Source organism: Triticum urartu, chromosome 3A (genome assembly GCF_056163025.1).
Source record: "Triticum urartu cultivar PI428250 chromosome 3A, HENAU_Tu73, whole genome shotgun sequence".
In the NCBI taxonomy this organism is placed as follows: Eukaryota; Viridiplantae; Streptophyta; class Magnoliopsida; order Poales; family Poaceae; genus Triticum; species Triticum urartu.
Window position 1 is genome coordinate 15,872,075 of NC_141875.1, and position 19,310 is coordinate 15,891,384.

At 43.2% G+C, this 19,310-nt stretch overlaps 2 protein-coding genes across 3 annotated transcripts; one reads left to right on the top strand and one right to left on the bottom strand.

The window, feature by feature from the left end:
• Window positions 1–2,128: 2,128 nt before the first annotated feature.
• Window positions 2,129–6,688, bottom strand: LOC125542398 (disease resistance protein RGA5-like). 2 transcript variants are annotated; one of them, XM_087545988.1, is made up of 4 exons: window positions 6,191–6,686; window positions 5,108–6,108; window positions 2,718–4,652; window positions 2,129–2,607 (listed from the first exon to the last, which is right to left on the bottom strand). In XM_087545988.1, the coding sequence occupies exons 2-4, from the start codon at window positions 5,941–5,943 to the stop codon at window positions 2,412–2,414; spliced, it is 2,967 nt and encodes a 988-aa protein (XP_087402114.1). In that variant the 5' UTR covers window positions 5,944–6,108; window positions 6,191–6,686; the 3' UTR covers window positions 2,129–2,411. The 2 variants fall into 2 exon arrangements, with proteins under 2 accessions (XP_087402114.1, XP_087402115.1); XM_087545989.1 differs by lacking the exon at window positions 2,129–2,607 and having other exon boundaries at window positions 2,672–4,652; window positions 6,191–6,688.
• A 3,809-nt stretch (window positions 6,689–10,497) lies between these two features.
• Window positions 10,498–12,744, top strand: LOC125546503 (putative E3 ubiquitin-protein ligase SINA-like 6). Its single transcript, XM_087514567.1, has 4 exons — window positions 10,498–10,553; window positions 10,812–10,899; window positions 11,855–12,466; window positions 12,592–12,744. Exons 1-4 carry the CDS (start codon window positions 10,498–10,500, stop codon window positions 12,742–12,744), a joined length of 909 nt encoding a protein of 302 aa, XP_087370693.1.
• Window positions 12,745–19,310: the final 6,566 nt, after the last annotated feature.

A 19,310-nucleotide genomic window follows, 5' to 3' on the forward strand; every position in this document is an offset into this window, starting at 1 on the left:
CTATATCATCACTATATAGTGTGCGAATAACTTTGAATAACAACCATTGGATGAAGCCGATCTAACGGTGGAGACGTGGCAAATCCGAGTGTTATTGACCGTTGGATCTTCTCATTACTTCACTGGATTCTTCCACGTGTACTATCTAGAAGATTCTATGGTTGGGCTAAAGCCATATGGACATTTTGCACAAAATTTAAAGCACACTTCTACTTTATTCTAGACTCTTCCATACTCAGACTCTCCTAACTTCTTTTTCTATCGAAACTATCATTCATTTTACTTCGTATTCAAGTCTATGTACCTTCATAAATCATATTTATCTTTACAGATACTGTAGAACATTAGCTTTGAGATAGCCAAAAAAGATACCTAGATAAAACACGCTCAGTATATTTTACGTGATTTTTGTATGTTATACTTCATGCATATGCCTCACAATTTCATTTGCCGGCATAACTAGCCAAAAAGGATACCTAGATAAAACAGGCACAATATATTTTACAATAACAATATGTCTATCTTTGGTTGTAGTTTGACTATATGAGCTCTCACGTGCTATGCACGTATAACTTACTAGTAGTAGTAGTTTCTGGAACTGAATATTGTCTGCTTTATTTCAGTGGTTAATGTCAAACTCTTGTCGTGAGTCCTGGGAGCCGACTTGTGTAATCGACCTGTGATTATAACTAGCAATCCGGCCCCCAATGTGTGCGGCTACTCTTCTACATGTATAAATTTGTATGAAATGAAGTGAAATATGTTCAGATTGCTGTACTGGAAATTAGCCGAATATGTTCAGATCCGAATTAAGGTTTCAGGTACAGGTGGTGAACTTCTAAACTACATATACTACCTTTGTATCATAAAGAGAGAAGTACATATTTCAACCCCGAACTCTTGCCCTAGTCTAATTTACAATCCCAAACTTCAATACCGTCTAAATTACAACCCCCAACTCTCAAAACCGGTCAGGATTCAACCCTTCACTACCTCTTGACCGGTTTTGACCAAGTTGACCGGTTTTGACCCATTGACTAGGTGAACAGTAAATTTAAAAAAAATCTATTTCTTATTTCTTTTCACATGGTGAATAGTATTTTTTTTAAGTTACAATTTTTTAGCTTGTTTGGACATTTGAGTAGTTCTCAGAAAAAAGACAAATGTGGAGTCTGTGAAACAGTTAACTGTCGTGCACTGTTCGGGCTGATTTTGTTTTTTTGGCTGAGAGCTACTCAGATGTCCGAACACGATGAAAATTGGCACGGACCTCACACATTGATACATCTTCCATGAAAAAAATATTCTTTTTTTAATTTTTTTTGTTTTCTGAATTTACTGTTCAGACGGTGAAAAAATCAAAATTATTTTTTGAATTTTTTTACTTTTTAAAATTTACTGTTCACCTTGTGAAAAAAATAAATTATTTGTGATTTGTATATTTTTATTTTTTAAAATTTTCTGTTGGCTAGTCAAGGGGTCAAAACCCGGTCAACTAGGTCAAAACCGGTCAACGGGGAGAGAAGGTTTGAATTCTGACCGGTTTTGAGAGTTGGGGGTTGTAATTTAGATGATATTGAAGTTCGGGGTTGTAAATTAGACTAGGGCAAGAGTTCGGGGTTGAAATATGCACTTCTCTCTATCATAAATAAATAATATACGACGTTTTTCGACACTGTCGCTGTGAAATAGCGAAAATGCAAGGAAGCAACACCGACAAACCTGAGATACCAGCATAATGACTGGTTTTGCTTTTTAGCCAACTATATATTCTTTCAACTCTCAACTAAGTCCAAGTAGGTGCTTAATGATTGCTAGTGAAGTCATGACTTTCCTTTCAGGGTAAAATTTTTCACATCCATAATAATATTAATATTGAATAGAAAAAAAATCAAACCACAGTAAACAAAATTCTCATTAATAAAGAAACAACTCTCACTCTAAGGTATACAAGTCATGTCATTTACTTATAAGGGATGATAGTATAGATTGCACACTTGTGGGGGAAAAGTCGCCATAAAAGATACGATGTAACTACAGGAAGGAAAATATACGCAAAACTATGGAAAATACTAGAATTTCTTCCCCAAGCTTGGAACAAGCTAGGAGATTATCAGATACCGAGATCTGAATCTTCAATAACCACAGTGGGTCTGCTCAAATAAGGTGACACCATCAGTCCATCACACTACTGTACTGGAAATTATCTGAAGAGAGCGACCCTGCGAAGCAGGAAACTATATATGTTCAGCCCCGAATTAAGCTTACAAGCTAAGGTAGTGAAGTTCTGAACAAAAGCAGTGTCTAGTAAAAACATCAAAGTGCAAAAGAGAGAAATGCAAGGAAGCAACGCTGACGAATCGAGATACAGAACTATGCTACCAGCATAATGACTGGCTTTACTCTGCTTTTTAGCTTTCTTTGTGCTCGGTTATGGGCTGTGGCACCAGGACCCTCTGCTCCTGTGAAGCTTGTGATGTTTCCATGATACACGTGTGCTTTCCTTTATACAGGACTAGGAAGAGCTCCGGATCATCGTCTGTGCGCTGCACCTGCTTCTGCGCTTGGCATCCCTGCAAAGTCTTATATGTGCAGCGGAAGTAAGCTCTGCAAAAGGTCAATTTAAAAGAACACAGGTCAGACTCCCTCATGCACCACGTGCAACCAGGAAACAAAAATGTTAGTTTCAGGTGAGTTCAGAAGAAGCCTTTGGTAACCTCGGGTGCTTGGCGTCAAGGATATCTTTCTGGCCGTACTTCCTCCAGCTGAAGCCGTCATCAAGGAGGCGCCCAAGGAACAGCCAATTGTCAACACACTTAATGTTAGCTGTAGGACGACTTGAGCGCATATCAATGGCCTTCCTTAACGCTGACAGTGCAGCTCTTGTACTGCAGGATCCCTCGTCACCACATCCCCCAATAATTACAAGGATTTCCTTGAGGCCTAATAGGTGCTCGATGCCCGTAGGTGCAGCACCGTACGGCGAATTGATTCTTACCTCGAGCTTTTCGAGACTGGGCATTGTCCCTGCCTCAAAAGTCAGTTGTGACATCCTGATGCAGAATAGCCAGAAATGCTTGAGAACAGGGAATCCCTTTCTACAAATGACTACCTTCTCTTCAGTTTCAGGTTTCCCTTCGATGTGCAATTTAAGGCGGTTAAGAGATTGCAACTGCGCAAGGATTGCAATATCATCTTCCAACACCTCAATTGTGAGATCAAGGTCAAAGAGGTTATGGAGCTCTCCAATCGCGTTAGGAACCTTTGGAAACGGACACAACATATGAAGCCTTCGAAGAAATAGCGAACTTAACACATAACTAACTTTGATCTTATAATCCATGTGCAGATATCTGAGGTCGCAAAGTTTTTCAAGGGAACATGTCAAAACATCCAAACGCTGTCTTCTCTCCATGTCATGCAATTCATCCATTTTGGAAAGATGATCACATATTCGAAGATCCCTCAAATTGATGAGATCTCCGAGGTCTCTGATGTTGTCTATAGAATTCAAGCCCACATCAAACTCTTGCAGCGTACATAAAGATTTCATGTTGCCAATTCCATTGGGCAAAATTGTCCTACGAGGGACGATCAGGTGCTGCAACCGGCCCAAATGAACAACATCTGACGGAACTTGAATTTTACCATCTGTTTTAATTTTCAGATACCTCAGTTGGAACAAATGAGATATTCCAGTGAGGTCAGGTATCTCCCACCGAAATTCAAGACTTAAAACTCGGAGATGCTTGAACTTCAAGAGAGGAGGTGCATATGCAGAGTTACCAAATCTTGCAAGTGCTCTTACTTGTGAGAGCTGGGTGGTTTCCAATATCGTGCCATCTATTGTACCGTCCAGATAGAGGGAGAGTCGGCGGACCTTGTCAGACAAACCAATCATGTCTTGGATGTCATCTGTTGCAGTGATAAAATTTTCATCTCTGCACTTGTGTATAATAAGGTCAAGCATCATATCATGCAGTCTGCAAGATAACACTTCATTATTATGATCGGTATCAACTGGCTGAATGATGCCTCTGTTAACAAGCTCGTTAAAATAGCCCTCTGCAACGTCCTCTGGATATTTCCCATGTGCTTTACTTACAAAGCCTTGGGCTACCCATTGCCTGACCAAATCATTTTTCCAGATTATATAGTCCTCTGGATACATACCCAAATACAGCATGCATGTCTTCAAATAATGAGGAAGATTTATGTAACTAAGGCTCAGTATTTGCCTCATTCCTTCCAATGTTGGATTCACCTCGAAATTGGGTCCCAGGGAATTCATTATGTGCACCCAATGCTCCTTGAATTTGTTTTGCTCACTAGCCAAAAGGCTAGATATAGTCACAATTGCAAGAGGCAAGCCACCACATCTTTTTAAAATCTGAGTTGAAACTTCTTCCAAATACAGAGGGCAAGCGTCCTCTGAACCAAATACTCTTCTGAAAAATAGCTTTCTTGAGTCTTCGTTGCTTAGCGTCTTCATCTTATAAATATAGTCACGTTGATTGCAGCAGCAAGCTCTAGCCACAGAATTAATTCGGGTAGTTGTTATTATCATGCTACCGTACAAATTTTCTGGAAGAGCGCATCTAATAACATTCCATGTAGTTTCATCCCAAATGTCATCAATTACAATGAAGTACCTGCAAAATTATTAGATATAAACTAGAATAAGTACAAGGCTAAACTATAGGCAACAGCAAAATATACATGAAAGCATACGCAGTCTCTGCAACTGCATCTCAAACAGACAAAACACGAAAAAAGAACCTTTATAAGTTGAAAGTTGAAAGTTGAAAATGCAATGACTTGTCTACGCAATGAAGTAACTGTGGCTAAAGTTGAATCTTATACCTGCATTTGTGAGAACCAAGTTTATTTGAGGAACTTTATTTTCAGAATAGATGGAAATCAATTATCAGATTCTAGCATTTCAAATTAGTGTTTAACTAGTTTCTCTAGTGAACCACGAGCATAGAACATCTACAGAAGTGTACATAACTTCCACCAAAAGAGTACTAGCAATATAAAAAAATAACAATTATACAATACCAAACAATACAAATTACTTTGGCCAGTCAATTCCAAACAGGCGTACCTCTTATCCATAAGGAATTTTCTGAGTTCACTGATCAGTTCATCCTCAGCCCATATTTCCATGTCGGCTCCCTCACGCGCTACATAGCCAACTTGAGAGAGCATTCGTCTCAAAATAATTCTTATGCTTGGCTTCTGGGACACAGAAACGAAAGCTCGACACTGGAACTGCCACTTTAGCTTCTGGTAAATCTGGTTCGCAAGTGTAGTCTTACCAAGCCCTCCAAACCCCACTATAGAGAGGACCTTCGTCAGTTGCGCAGAACCACCCTCTTCACCCGCCATCAGTCGAATTAATTCATCCCTCGGCCCGTCGATACCCACAAGGCCCGCAGTGTCTGCGTAGAGTGCCAGGAGGCGAAGGTCTATGGTTGTCTTGTTTTGCTTTGAGACAGCATCATCAATCTTGTACCTCATGCGCCGCTCGCTCACCTCCACGACACGGCTCTTGAGGCCTCTGAACTCCTTGGCGACCCTATGCCGAGTGTTCATCGTCGTCAACAAGTTCATGCTCCTATGAATGAATCCCTTAAATCCATGCGGCTCGCAGTCCGACTCACATTCCACCAGGACTATGAACTCGTCAACACTGTCCTCGATGTCGTACGACAAATCACACACCTCCTTCGCCCATAACTTGGCTTGCTTGTCGGGCTCCTCCTCCGCCTCCGACATCCTCTCCAGGAATGCTCGCATGCTCTCGAGCTCAGCTTTAAGGAACATGATCTCTCCTTTGGCTCCCTTGAGCAGCTTGTACTTGCCGGCGAGCAGATCGCCAAGCTTCGCAATCACAAAGCCTATGGCGCCCCGCGACACGCTCACCACTGCTGCCTCCATGCAACCAGCAGCAGCACAACCAGGACAGATTTTCCTTCTTTTTTTCTAACTATAGAGGAAATAACTTAAATCATCTTTTCAATTCTGAAGTTGCTAGCCACACCCAGGACTGATTTCACTTTCTGGTTGCAGCCCTTACTCTAGACGTGCGTCCGTTGACTGCATCTGCCATGTTGAAATCGGTCAAATCAGATCACTGAATCTCATGGTAGCCGTGCTTGATAAAGAAAAGGGAGTGGAATCGAACCTGAATCATGAATCGACGCAAGCGGCTAGCCAAAGTCAAACGGATCCCAGCTGTCGGAAACTCGGATGCAAATCCTGTTTCACCGCCGCCGCTCGCCAGACGGAGCTCGTCGGAGCCCCCGCCGCCCCGGCCTCCGGGGCGGGCTCGTCGTCGCTGCAGCCGAAGGAAGATATTCGACCCGACCACCGGCGAGGAGCTCTCAGGGTACGGGCAGCTCCAGATCTGGGGGATTGGTTGCCTTTCCCCTCGTCTCTCGTCGTCGGTGCTCCGGATCTGGTCTGGAGATGAGGAGATGACTAGTGAGGACTGATGACTGTGTGCACACCCGATTCTCAACTGTAAAGCAAGCGTACATGGGACCCCATGATTGTTTTCCTAGAAAAGTCGTCATGGCGCATATCCTTCACAAGAAAGTTCAAAATAAAACTAAAGATTCATCATCGACCTAATTGCAATTTGCAATTGATTTTCTCAGCAAAAACTCTTACAACAAGTTCGTCAGCCACATGATCTGTTCCCTGAGACAATGCGATAATTCAACAATTCCAATCTCTGTGTCTAACTCCATACAACGTGCAAATGTTAATAATTCCAATTACTGTGTATGAGGGTGCACTAGTAGAAAACAGGCCTTTAGTCCCGGTTGTGTTATGAACCGGGACTAAAGGCCCTCCACATGGCCGCTGTCTGGAGCTCAACCTTTAGTACCGGTTGGTAACACCAATCGGGACTAAAAAAATTTAGAATTTTTGAATTATTTGCATTTAATCTCTAATCATCCCTCATCACTGCTCAATTTATCTATATCTATACCCCTATATAGTATGGGAATAACTAACGTTATCATCCATTGGATCTTCTCAATCGAACGGCTGAGAATTGGCAAATCCAAGAGTTATTAGCCGTCAGATCAGTTCTTGTGTTGCACGAGATCCTTCCACGTGAATAGGGTAGAAAGTTGCTGCACGCGCCCGCGGTCTAGGGAGTCTACGCCACGCAACTAGAACAACCTCGAACCCCGACTGACAAAGTTATCTCTTGTGGACTCTTTTCCCGTGCGATAGCTCATACCACCGCCGATCATCCCACCGTCTCTCTGCATTCCCGAAATCGATCGCTGCATCACTCCCACTCGGTCGGGCATGTAGATCACAGGTCCATCGCCACCAAAATCCCAACCTTTCCAGCCGTGCTCCCCCAGTCCCTCACCATGATCCACACCCTCCCAGCCGTGCCAACCCTCTACAGTATCCCTTTCCATGTCCGTCGCTTCTCCGGTCATCAGACCCCCTTACGTTCCTGGCATCTTCGAGTCGTGCTTTGCGTGTGGAACACAAATCCTGTGCGATGGGCATCATCCTCGCCACTGTACCATCCCGTGAGCAGAGCTGCCATTATTGTTAGTGGTGCATGAGCACTGTTGGAATTTGGATCACGTACTACTACTACTGCACCTTCAAAACTATCAAGTTGGAAAACAGGTAACGTGGAGTCATTCTCATAGTAGAGCCAAAATTTTGTTGATCTGTGCCTTCTAATCCAACATCGAAATAATACCTCACAATCTAAATTCTGAACACCAAGTGTTTGTGTTTATGTTCACAAAGCTTTTCAATTTCTATTTTGATGATCTGTACTTTCTAATCAAGGAGAAATCTAATAATGCCCTGCAATCCTGAATTCTGACCGCCAAGTGTTGGTGTTCATGTATAGAAAGCTTTTCAGTTTTTTTTTCTGTCCTATCTTATAAGCTGCCATGTAATTCTAAATATCCCATATCAAGTATATTTAAGATGATATACACTATGATGCAGCGACTCGATTTAATTTGTGCACAACTGGTTATGTATGAAAAATCATATATGAATGAACGCAAGGAAATCTCAAACAGTCATTAGCAAGGACCATTGAGGTACATGCACTTATTCAGTAGAAGCTATAAAAAAATTGTATGTATAACTGTGCACTCTTGTTGCTCAAGAAATTGAAATAATTCACTTCCCAAAAATTTAGGGGTTTATCTTTTTCAGCGGATCAAAACTTCACATATATTCATTTATTGCTACTAATTTTTCATGTCATATATTCCTGTTGAGTCTGAACAAGTAGCAATAAAGAGATGAACCCATTTCACTACAAAACAATTAGAAAAATATTAGGTGTGAGCAAAAAAATAAGCCGTGCCATGAGGAAAAAACATTCTGAGCTACCAAAACTTGACATAAGTGAAATTATGTTTATATGTTCCTCGGTTTGTTACATGCGACGTGCAAAGCACGTGCAATTTACTAGTAATTTCTAATCTCTAATCACCCCTCATCATTTCAAATCATCTAACTTTCCGGCCGGTCACCCATCCTGTCACTACTCCAGCCTGAGCATGCTTAACCTTCAAGTTCTATTCCGTCTTGTTTCCAAGACCGCACTTGTTGTTTTCCTAACAATAGTAAGCTGTCAATCCTATTAACCCTTAGCAATTGAAGTTGAGAATGAAGTCACACGTTACACCGTTTGAGTTTGAAACTATTATTCTTAAAATCAATAATTATTTAGTAACACTAATATTTTTTGACTAAGTAGTTTGACCATAGTTTGACCAGATTTGACCAAAATTCAAAAAAACTGAAATAATTATTTGGTAACACTAATATTCTTGAATACTTATTTATTAACACTAATATTTCTTGAATAAGTAGTTTGATCACAGTTTGACCAGATTTAACCAAAAATTCAAAAAAACTGAAATTTGAGCATAACTTTTTTTCTTTTAAAATTTGAGGATTCTAAAAAATCGCTAAACGGCCTATGACCGTCAAAATCGGATGCGGATTTTCGTGCTGAACATTTTGATATATTATACGTTTTTTTCGACATCGTATGCAAAAGATATAGTCGTTTTACTTTTTCATCACACTTTTTTGCAAAACATGTCCAAATTTATGTTTTTTTAATTTTCCTAACTAGTAGATCTAGTAACATAACTACATCTCGAAGGATTTTAATTTTTGAAGTTTTTAACGAGCGCTCCTTCGGGAGCCCCGCAATGATTGTTCGTCGTGTGTCAACTTTGGCTCATTCATGTACATTGATAGCCTGATGAAAGAGATTTTTATTTTAAACAAATTGTTTAAACTTTTCATTTTTCTTCTGTTTTGTTGTTACCATATGTTTTTACTTTTCTAAAATGTCTTCTATGTAAAAAAATGATCATGTTTTCTATGTTTGTCGAGTTTCGGCTAAGTGAGGCTCGACACATGCATAGTTGGTTTAGTCCCACCTCACCACGCGAGGAGCGATGCGGCCTGCTTAAATAGTTGCGCCATGCAAAGGCGGCAAGTTTGAGTCATCATTGCACCCTTTGTGGAAGAAATGACTGTCATTATGAATCTACTCTGCTTATATGTAGAGAAGATCATAGTCATAGATTGTATCTCTCACAAAGTGAGCATTGATGATACTACTCGGCTCTTTTTCAAATCATTTCATCTCAAGCTCTGTCAGTCCATACTGCCCGTCTGGATCGCTTTTTTTTACCGGGCCGTCCGATTGATGGTTTGAGTGGGGTTTGCGGCGCCCACTCAGACCTCAAACTGCATGCAGCGTGCATATCAACACTTAGCTCATGGCTAGGATATCGGCTTCGTACATACGAAACCTGGCGAAGAAAGTTGTATCCAGCTAGTCTGTGGCTGATGAGAATAGCAAAAGCTCGCCGCAGCCGGTGGACTTCATAAATGCAATTATTCTAGCTAAGGACGAGGTGGTAGTTAAATATGGTCAAGAGGGTGGAAGAGTAGGAGAGAAGCAGCTGAAGCCACCGTGCATCACCTGAATACATTGAACTTCACTTGACCCAATTCCAGCTGACCAGAGTCAAGGGGTACATGTTTTGGCCTTAGATTTTTCCTTTAAAAAAACTCGCACGTATATGCCGAGTTTCATGCGATTTCTCCCACGGGAAGAATAAATTTCTCCCCTTTTACTGCTTCTTCGCTAGGTTGTACTGCTTGCAATATGCATCGCCCTCTGTTCTCTGCTGAATTGCTCAAGAAAACTGGCAGACGCAGTGAACAGATTTCACCCTGTGTGTGAAAGTCAGCACATGCGCACGCCCTCTGTATTGTTGCTTTTCCATTGCTAGTTTAGGAGAAATACATGAAGCCATTGTCACTTCGGTGACTCTTATTATCAGTATATGCTGTGAAACAGGGGAATGGATTGTGGTTGATCGATAGGCGTGGAGCTCTGTTGCACGTGCAATTGTAATATCAAGCAAGGTGGTACCGGTAACTTGAGTTTTGGTGGCGATGGATGCTAGTACCTCTAGCAAGAGACGAGTAGAAGCCCCAGGAGAGAGGGAGAGGAGCGGCAAGACGAAGAATGTCACCATGGGGATGGACGCCCTCGACTGCCCCGTCTGTTATCATCCCCTCAGGCCTCTTTATACCAGGTACATACATGTGTATTTATTTTTACCTGTCTCTCAATGTTCAGATGAAATAGAAAATTATGATTAATAGCAGTTGGATATAATGCTACTACTTGCTAAAAACAGTTTCTTGTGAACGCACGGAATGGAGTAGCTATAGTCGCTGCCCAAGGACACTAATAGTTTGATCGACAGCGTCAAGAATCAGAATGTCACCATGGGGATGGACGCCCTCGACTGCCCCGTCTGCTTTCATCCCCTCCGACCTCCCATTTACCAGGTACATGTGCATTTATTTACTTGCCACTAGTAGAGCCTAAAGCTCAGGTAAAATTTAAAAGGAAAATTGATTATATGTAGTTGGATATAATGCCTTACTCCCTCCATTCCTTTATATAAGGTGTATTTGTTTTTAAAAGTCAAAAGAGTGCACGTTTGACCGAGTTTTTAGAAAAGTATATCAACATCCACAATATGAAATTTATATCATTTGATACATCATGAAAAGTAGGTTCGTATTTTATCTATTAGGTATTGCAGATGTTATTATTTTATTCTATAATCTTGGTCAAACTTTCAAGTGGTTGACCTGCACGGAAATCAATACACCTTATATTCTCAAACGGAGGGAGTACTTGCCAAGAATAGTTTCTTTTGACAGCATGGAATGGAGTAGCCATGGCCTATGCATGGTCACTTTTTTTTGTGTGTGTCCACGGACTTACACTAGCCACAATGAGGAATAACATACACTAGTAACATACACATATCCCTAGACTATATTACTGCCTTTTTAGTGGGTAGTAACATAAGTGTGGTGTCATGCAAAATTTTATTTATTAGGTTATAGACTTATATTGTATTGGGACATGTGATGTTACAGTAACTAGCTAAGTTACTCAGACCACCTCTCTCCTAATTAACTCATTGTCGCATAAGCAAATTTGCATGTTACTGTTGAAGTTACTCCCACTATTGGTAGTCTTAGGACACCGGTAGTTTGATCGAGACTGAAGCTGTCAGCAACAATGTACACCGTTTTCTAGTCCACGCTTGATCCCTAGGTAGGGTATGGATAAGGGGTGGATGATATATCTCTCTAATAGCATTATGTTCACATAATTTTTGTGCGTGGTAGTAACTTGTCATGTTGCTGTGTGGTACTTCAACTTTTATTCCTGTCAAAAGTTATTCTAACATGAGGACCCGGTTAATCCTTCCTGTTTCTTCCACAGTGTTCTGTGGGGCATTTCATATGCTCGTCTTGCCGTCCCAAGCTCATGCACAACAATTGTCACCTATGCTCTGCTGAAACTACCTTCAAGCGCTGTTTAGGGATGGAACGTCTCATGGAATCAGTCATGGTCCCTTGCTCCAATGCAAAATATAGATGCGCAGAGAAGCTCACCTACTACCAGAAGGAAGGACACGAGAAGGCATGCCCGAACGCCCCATGCTTCTGCCCGGAGTTGAACTGCGGCTTTGCGGGGCCAACGGCCGCCCTTCTTGACCATTTCACCTCCATGCACAAGCGGCCGCCTACGACCATCAGATACTCCAGGAAGCTTGAGTTCCACGTACAACCAGGCTTGCACGTTCTCTGTACCAAAGACAAGCAGATTTTGTTGCTCAATGTTGTAGTAGAGCCATTTGGGCATGGCATCTCTGTCGTCTGTGTCCAACCTGATGGTGTCCGACCTAAAGCTGCAAATTCCAAGTTCAAATGTCAAATGTCCTACCACTGCTCAATGACCGCAGAAAGGACAGCCCAGTTCCCGATTGTGTTCAAGATCTCCCTCAACACACACCGGGTTGACAGAGATCTAGGGGGTGTTATTGAAAATCATGTACCGCATCCTACATGCACTATATATCCTCCTCTCGTTCGTTCTCTATCCATCCATCGGAATCAAAGCAAGCCAGATTCAAGTCAAAGCCCAACATGTACGTACGTACCTCAATGCATGGACAGGCTCCACAAGGTGGACTGGTCACTGGAGAGAGCCGGGTCGCTTGTCTGCTGCCGCTGCCGCTGCCGCCGTTCCTCCCCGCCCGCCCGCCCGCTGCAGCTCACGAGTGGACCAGAGACGGCACTTCGCCTGCATCCCGCGGCATGCCAACTTAGGACTTGGGGCTCCTCATCCACCAAGGCTACATACTGCTTCCTCGCTGCCACAAATGCGTCTCTTTTTGCCACAAATTACATCACTGTTAGTTTTTTTTACATTTTTGTGCTGGTTATCTTGCTTATTAGGTACAGATTGCACTCACAGTTATACATTTTTGCACATGCACAATCATGATAATCTAGACTTGGCATCATGCAAGTTTTTTCTTTTCGGAAATTTCCTTTCTCCGCAATGTGTTTTCACAGAAAGTACGGTCAGAAAACCACTGAAACTATGATGCACCACTTTCCACCCTGAAACGGACCCTTTGGCGGGAAGGTAGCCTAGCCAGATGTCTAGGGTAGACATTTACTCCCCCCCATTTCGAATTATAAAATGTTCTAACTTTCTTTCAGTGTGTTCGGTGTACTCCATATCAAAATATCCCAAATGCCTTATAATTCGGAACATAGTTGATAAGTACGTAACACGACATTTTGGCTCTCGGGTGCATTTGCACCCGTAGATAAACAGTAAATTTGTTTAAAATAGTAAAACAACTAAAAAAATCCGATTTTCTTGTGATGCTAAATGCTCATGTTGTGAAGTCCGTGCCAAATTTCGTGGAGTTTGGATAATTTGGTAGCTCTAAGCAATTTCTTTTTACAAATTTTGAGGCTGTCAGAAAGTTTACAGTTCATGTATTGTTTTGACCGATTTTATCTTTTTTGCCATGAGCTCCTAAGACGTCCAAACAAGTTAAAATTTGGTACGAACATTACACACTGGAACATCTTACACCTAAAAAAATGAGAAAATTTTGGAATTTTTGTAGTATTTGTATTGAATTTATTGTTCTTCAGGTGCAGATGAGCCCGTGCACCCACTGGTAGAAAAAGGGCCTATAGTCCCGGTTCGTAAGGGCCTTTAGTCCCGGTTCCGGAACCGGGACTAAAGTGTCGGTACTAATACCTCCCCCCTTTAGTCCCGGTTCAATCCAGAACCGGGACTAAAGGCCCTCCACGTGGGCAGTGCGCAGAGCCCAGTCAGGAGACCCTTTGGTCCCGGTTGGTGGCACCAACCGGGACCAATAGGCATCCACGCGTCAGCACTTCTGTGGCTGGGGGTTTTGATTTTTTTTGAAAGGGGGGGGGGTTGGGGGTTTTGGGGGGTTAATTTAGGTGTTTCATATATTGTGTTAGCTAGTTATAATTAATAGAGAGAAGTGTCCTCTGTTATGTCCGTGCTTGGTCGACGCTACGTACTATACATACGTATAGAGAGGACTAGACACGCTAGCTAGCTAGTAAGCAAACGAAGGAAACAGAAGATCGTCATGAACATATATGCATATACAGAGAGAAGTGATATCGACCACCTCTCCTTCTCCGAGAGATTGGTCGAACAACAAGTTCTCGTATATCTATCTGACACTACCGGCTACATATATACAATAATTATCTCTTACAAATATAATCATACGGACTCAGGGTCCACATAGAATTCTCCGTCTTCAGGGATCACGTGGTCAAGAAAGAATGCCGCCAATTTCTCTTGAATTACTCGCATGCGAGCTGGTGCTAGGAGTTCATCCCGCTTCCGAAACATCTAATTTGAAGAAGGGGGTCAATACATATATATATATATATATATATATATATATATATATATATATATATAAATGAATGAAACTCAACACAAATGATGGTAATAAAATAAAATTGTGAATGTTGTTATTTACGTACTTCATATTGTTCGTTAGAGTACCCGCCCCTCTCATAGGTCGTGTGGCGGATGGACTCGCAGATGTAGTATCCACAGAAATCATTCCCTTGTTCCTGCCACAACCACTTTACAAGAAATAGAGGTCAATCAAACTGATAAGCAAGAATGCTAAATGGTATTGATGAAACTAGCGCTTGAATCACTAGGAGATGCGCGGAACATGCTACTATAGTACTTACTTTCGGGTGTCTAAATTCCAGCTCCTTCGGCAGTCCCGGAACTGTTTTGGTGAATTTTCTCCAAACTCTGCCGGACAAAGAAAACAATTACTTCATATCAGGAAATGAACAAAGTTGCTGATATGGTGGATAATGATCGATTTAACTTACTTCTTCAGGATTTCAGTCATGTCCGCATACTCCTTGGGATCTTTTCGTTTAAAGTCCAAGACGGTTACTACTCCCTGCTCAAGTTTAATCTCTAGGAGAATATAGTGGAAACTGCATACACATGCATAACTCATGAATTATATTACTATAACCTTGACTAATATATAAGGGAAACCGAATACGCACAAGACAGTAACACTCACCTGAAGTTGTAAGGAAAGAGTATTATATCTTTGTTTTGATTTATTACGAACGATCGTAGCAAGTTGGGCTCGGTAGCTGCGGCATGAAGTTTAACCTGAGTTGCATCTATGAGATATGTGTTAATGAACCCAATATCACCGACTTGTCTTTTCTTCAATTCGGCGATCTTCAATCTGCATAATATAGTGAGGATGATTATAAATACATGCAATGAAAGAGCTAAGCTATATAGAGAAACTTAATGACAGAAGTAGTACTACTTACAGACAGTAGCAGGCGACCGTTGTTTTATCGAGGGCCAATTGATTGAAAAACTGATAGAACTCCTCAAATGGAACATGCAACAGATCAATTCCAACGAGATCATGCTCCTTTTTAACTTTCACATACAAAGTACTCCTCCCCCAGAGTCTCTGCAGATTTTCAAGTACCAATCATGCAATCTTCGCATCATCATTGATAGAGATCTTTCATCTTTGACGAGAGGCTTCCCGTACTCGTATCTTTGTATCTGCACGTCCATGGGTTCATAATGTACTTCGTCGGGCAGGTAATCTGCAAGATTGCTATAACCGGGCACCATCCTCGGATCATTAGCGACGTTGTGGCTAGGCACCTTGAGTTGGGGGCACGATTGCTTCGCTTGTTCGCCGAGCTGGGCAGTTTGTTTCCCAGCTCGTCGTTCTTTCAGCCTTTGATCACTGACAGTACTTCCCGACCGCTCCGCTTTGGCAAATTCCTTTCCAATAATGCGGTCATAGTTTCCTTTCGGCGGATCAGACTTCGGTGGTTTTGTCAGGGCAGCCAGAGTGCGCTTCACTTTCACCCGATCTACCTTCTCCTCCGGAGGTGGATGTTTCTTTGCTTTCACCCCTTCAAAGAAGTTCCTCACTTCTTCTCGCGCGATCTCGGCGTTCTCCTCTAGGGTCCTCTCATATGGTAACTTCTCTTGAGTCTTCAGAGAAGGACCGAATCTGTATGTCCTCCCACCTCTGGTTGTACTGCTAGACGCCGACCGAACAGACGGAGCGGTTGTCTTCTTTACTTGCTTAAGAGGCGGAGGAGAAGGACTACGACGCGCCGGAGCAGCTGGAGCGGCGGCAGGTCTCTTCCGCCCTTGCTGACGAGGCGGAGAAGGAGGAGACTGGCTACTCGGGCGCGTGGGCGCAGGCGGAGAAGGAGGCGGAGTGCCGCCACGCGCCGGAGAAGGAGCCGGCCGAGGGCCCTGATCGTCACTCGCCGGAGGAGGAGGCGGTGGAGACGGAGTGCCCTGACTCGCCGGAGGAGGAGGAGGAGGCGGTGGCGTCCAGTTCGGAAGGTTGATGAGCTCCTTCCGCCATAGGCATGGAGTCTTCAGAGCAGACCCCAGCCGAGTCTCCCCTTCACCGGTAGGGTGGTCAAGCTGGAGGTCCTCAAATCCCTCCGTTATCTCATCCACCATCACCCTAGCATATCCTTCTGGAATCGGCCAGCAGTGAAAAGTTGCGCCGGGTTCAGTAGGATAAACAGAGCCAACAGCCGCCTTGACCTTCAAATTCATCCATTGCGTCATAAGGTGGCAATTTTGAGACTCCGTTATAGCATCCACGGGATAGCTGGCAGGAGCCGTCAAGGCATGCTCCAGCTGAAGCAGCTCGGTGGAAGCCACGCTGCTTCTGCGCTGAGATGGCGGGGTAGCTTCGGGGGAGGCTTCGGCAGTACGTTTGCTGCGATTTGCTTCTCGTTCCTCTATCGCGTCTACCCTTGCTTGCAGCGCCTGTATTTGGGTCTGCTGCACTTTTTTCCTCCTCTCATGGGATTTGTAACCGCCTGCGTCCGGAAACCCTACCTTCCACGGAATGGAGCCTGGCGCGCCTCGTGTCCGTCCAGGGTGCTCCGGATTCCCGAGGGCCATTGTGAGCTCGTCGTTCTCTCTGTCTGGAAAGAACGTCCCTTCCTACGCTGCTTCGATATACTGCTTAAGCTTACTGACTGGTATGTCCATTTGATCGTTCATCCAAATGCACTTCCCTGTTACAGGGTCCAGGGTTCCGCCAGCCCCGAAGAACCAAGTCCGGCAACGGTCTGGCCAGTTAATTGTCTCTGGTTCGATCCCTTTATGAACCAGATCATTCTCAGTCTTGGACCACTTAGGCCGGGCTACAAGGTAGCCACCTGACCCCGTGCGATGGTGAAGCTTCTTCTTCGCAGCATTTTGCTTGTTTGTCGCCGACATCTTCTTACTCTTTTCTGATGTCTTGTGGGCCACAAATGCGGGCCAGTGATCTCTGATCTTCTCATATCTGCCCTTGAATTCTGGTGTCTCATTATTTTCGACAAACTTATTCAGCTCTTTCTTCCACCTCCTGAATAGTTCTGCCATCCTCTTCAGAGCAAAAGACTTGATTAATTTCTCTTTAACTGGGTTCTCTGGATTATCCTCAGGCGGTAGGGTGAAATTTGACTTCAGCTCAGTCTAAAGATCATTTTTCTGCATATCATTGACATAAGACACCTCAGGGTCTTCTGTAGCCGGCTTAAACCATTGCTGGATGCTTATCGGGATCTTGTCCCTAACCAGAACCCCGCACTGAGCAACAAATGCGCTCTTTGTCCGGAGGGGTTCAATAGGTTGGCCGTCGGGCGCGATTGCTATGATCTCAAACTTTTCATCCGAGCTCAACTTTTTCTTCGGGCCTCGTCTCTTTACCGAAGTTGTGCTCGATCCGGAGGGCTAGAAAAAAGAACAAAGACTTAATTAATATGTGTACATACCAAAACAATGAATGCATCAATCAGCTAGTCAGCATAGGCTTAACTAATATATATACCTGGCCGGACTCGGTTCGGTCACCGGAGCCGTCATCACGGTCTCCTTCTTGCACCGGCATTGGGTCACCGGAGCCGTCCTCATGTTCTTCTTCTTGCACCGGCATTAGGTCACCGTAGCCAGCTTGTTCACCATCTCCTTCCAGACCATCGGTTTCGTTGAGAAACAACGAGATGGCATCACTTCCTTCTGCGATTATGTCCCTCAACAATGCTTCTTTTGTTGCTTCGTCTAGGGCGGTGTCCATAGTTTCTACAAATATTTACAACATGGCAATTATTATTCAAACATGACAGATGGATATATTAGTGCCAAATGTAGAACTAGCTACCTAATCATAGTAAGCTATCGGGAGGGGGTATATATCGACAACGACGACACTACATCTATGTCCCTCGACGACCCTCGTTCCCGATAAAAAAAAGAGGAAGAAGAAGAAAAATAAGAGGAGAAGAAAGAATAGAGGAGAAGATCTCCTCTATTCTTTCTTCTCCTCTTTTTTTCCTTCTTCCTCTTCTTTTTTTATCCTCTTCTTCCTCTCATGTTCGATAGGATCGCCGAGGGGTCGGGAGGTTGCCTAGTGTCAAGGGATTCAACAAAACCATGTCTTCATCATTAGGCGAAAGTAACATGTGCATGATGGTACGAAGCTCTTCAAAGTTGTTCTGGAACGGAGTCCCAGATAGGATAATTCGCTTTTTGGTACAAAGTTCAGCAAGAGCCTTCCGAATATCGCTATTTGGAAGGTCTTTGCTGAATTCGTACCAAAAGGCGGATTATTCTATCCGGGACTCCATTCCAGAACAACTTTGCAGAACTTCGTACCAACATGCCCTGGTTACTTCCGGCTAATGATGAAGGCATGAATTTCTTCAATACTTTGACACTAGGAAACCTCTCTCTACTTCCGGCTAATAAGAATAAGAAGAAGAAGAAGAAGAAGAAGAAAAGAAGAAAAAAAAGAGGAGAAGAAGAAAGGAATAGTGGAGAAGAAGAGAAAATAGAATATTCATTCTATTTTCTCTTCTTCTCCACTATTCCTTTCTTCTTCTCCTCTTCTTTTTCTTCTTTTTTCTTCTTCTTATTTATTTCTCCTCTTCTTTTCGGTAGAGGAAACCCTAAATAGCTAGCAAGTATCGTGGGTGTGAGATACATGTGGCCTTCGGTGTCGGACACTACATCCACGTCCCACAAGTGACGTGGGCGTCGAAGCCCGCGCCACTTGTGGGATGTGGGTGTAGTGTCCGACACCGACGGTACATGTATCTCACACCGACGATACTTTCTATTTAGGGTTTCTCCTCTACCGCTCCTCGACCTCTCGACGACCCTCGTTCCCGATAAAATAAAGAGGAAGAAGAAGAAGAAAAAAGAAGAGAAGAAAGAATAGAGGAGAAGACTTCCTCTTCTTCCTCTCCTCTTCTTCTCCCTCTTCTTCCCCTTCTTCCTCGCCTCT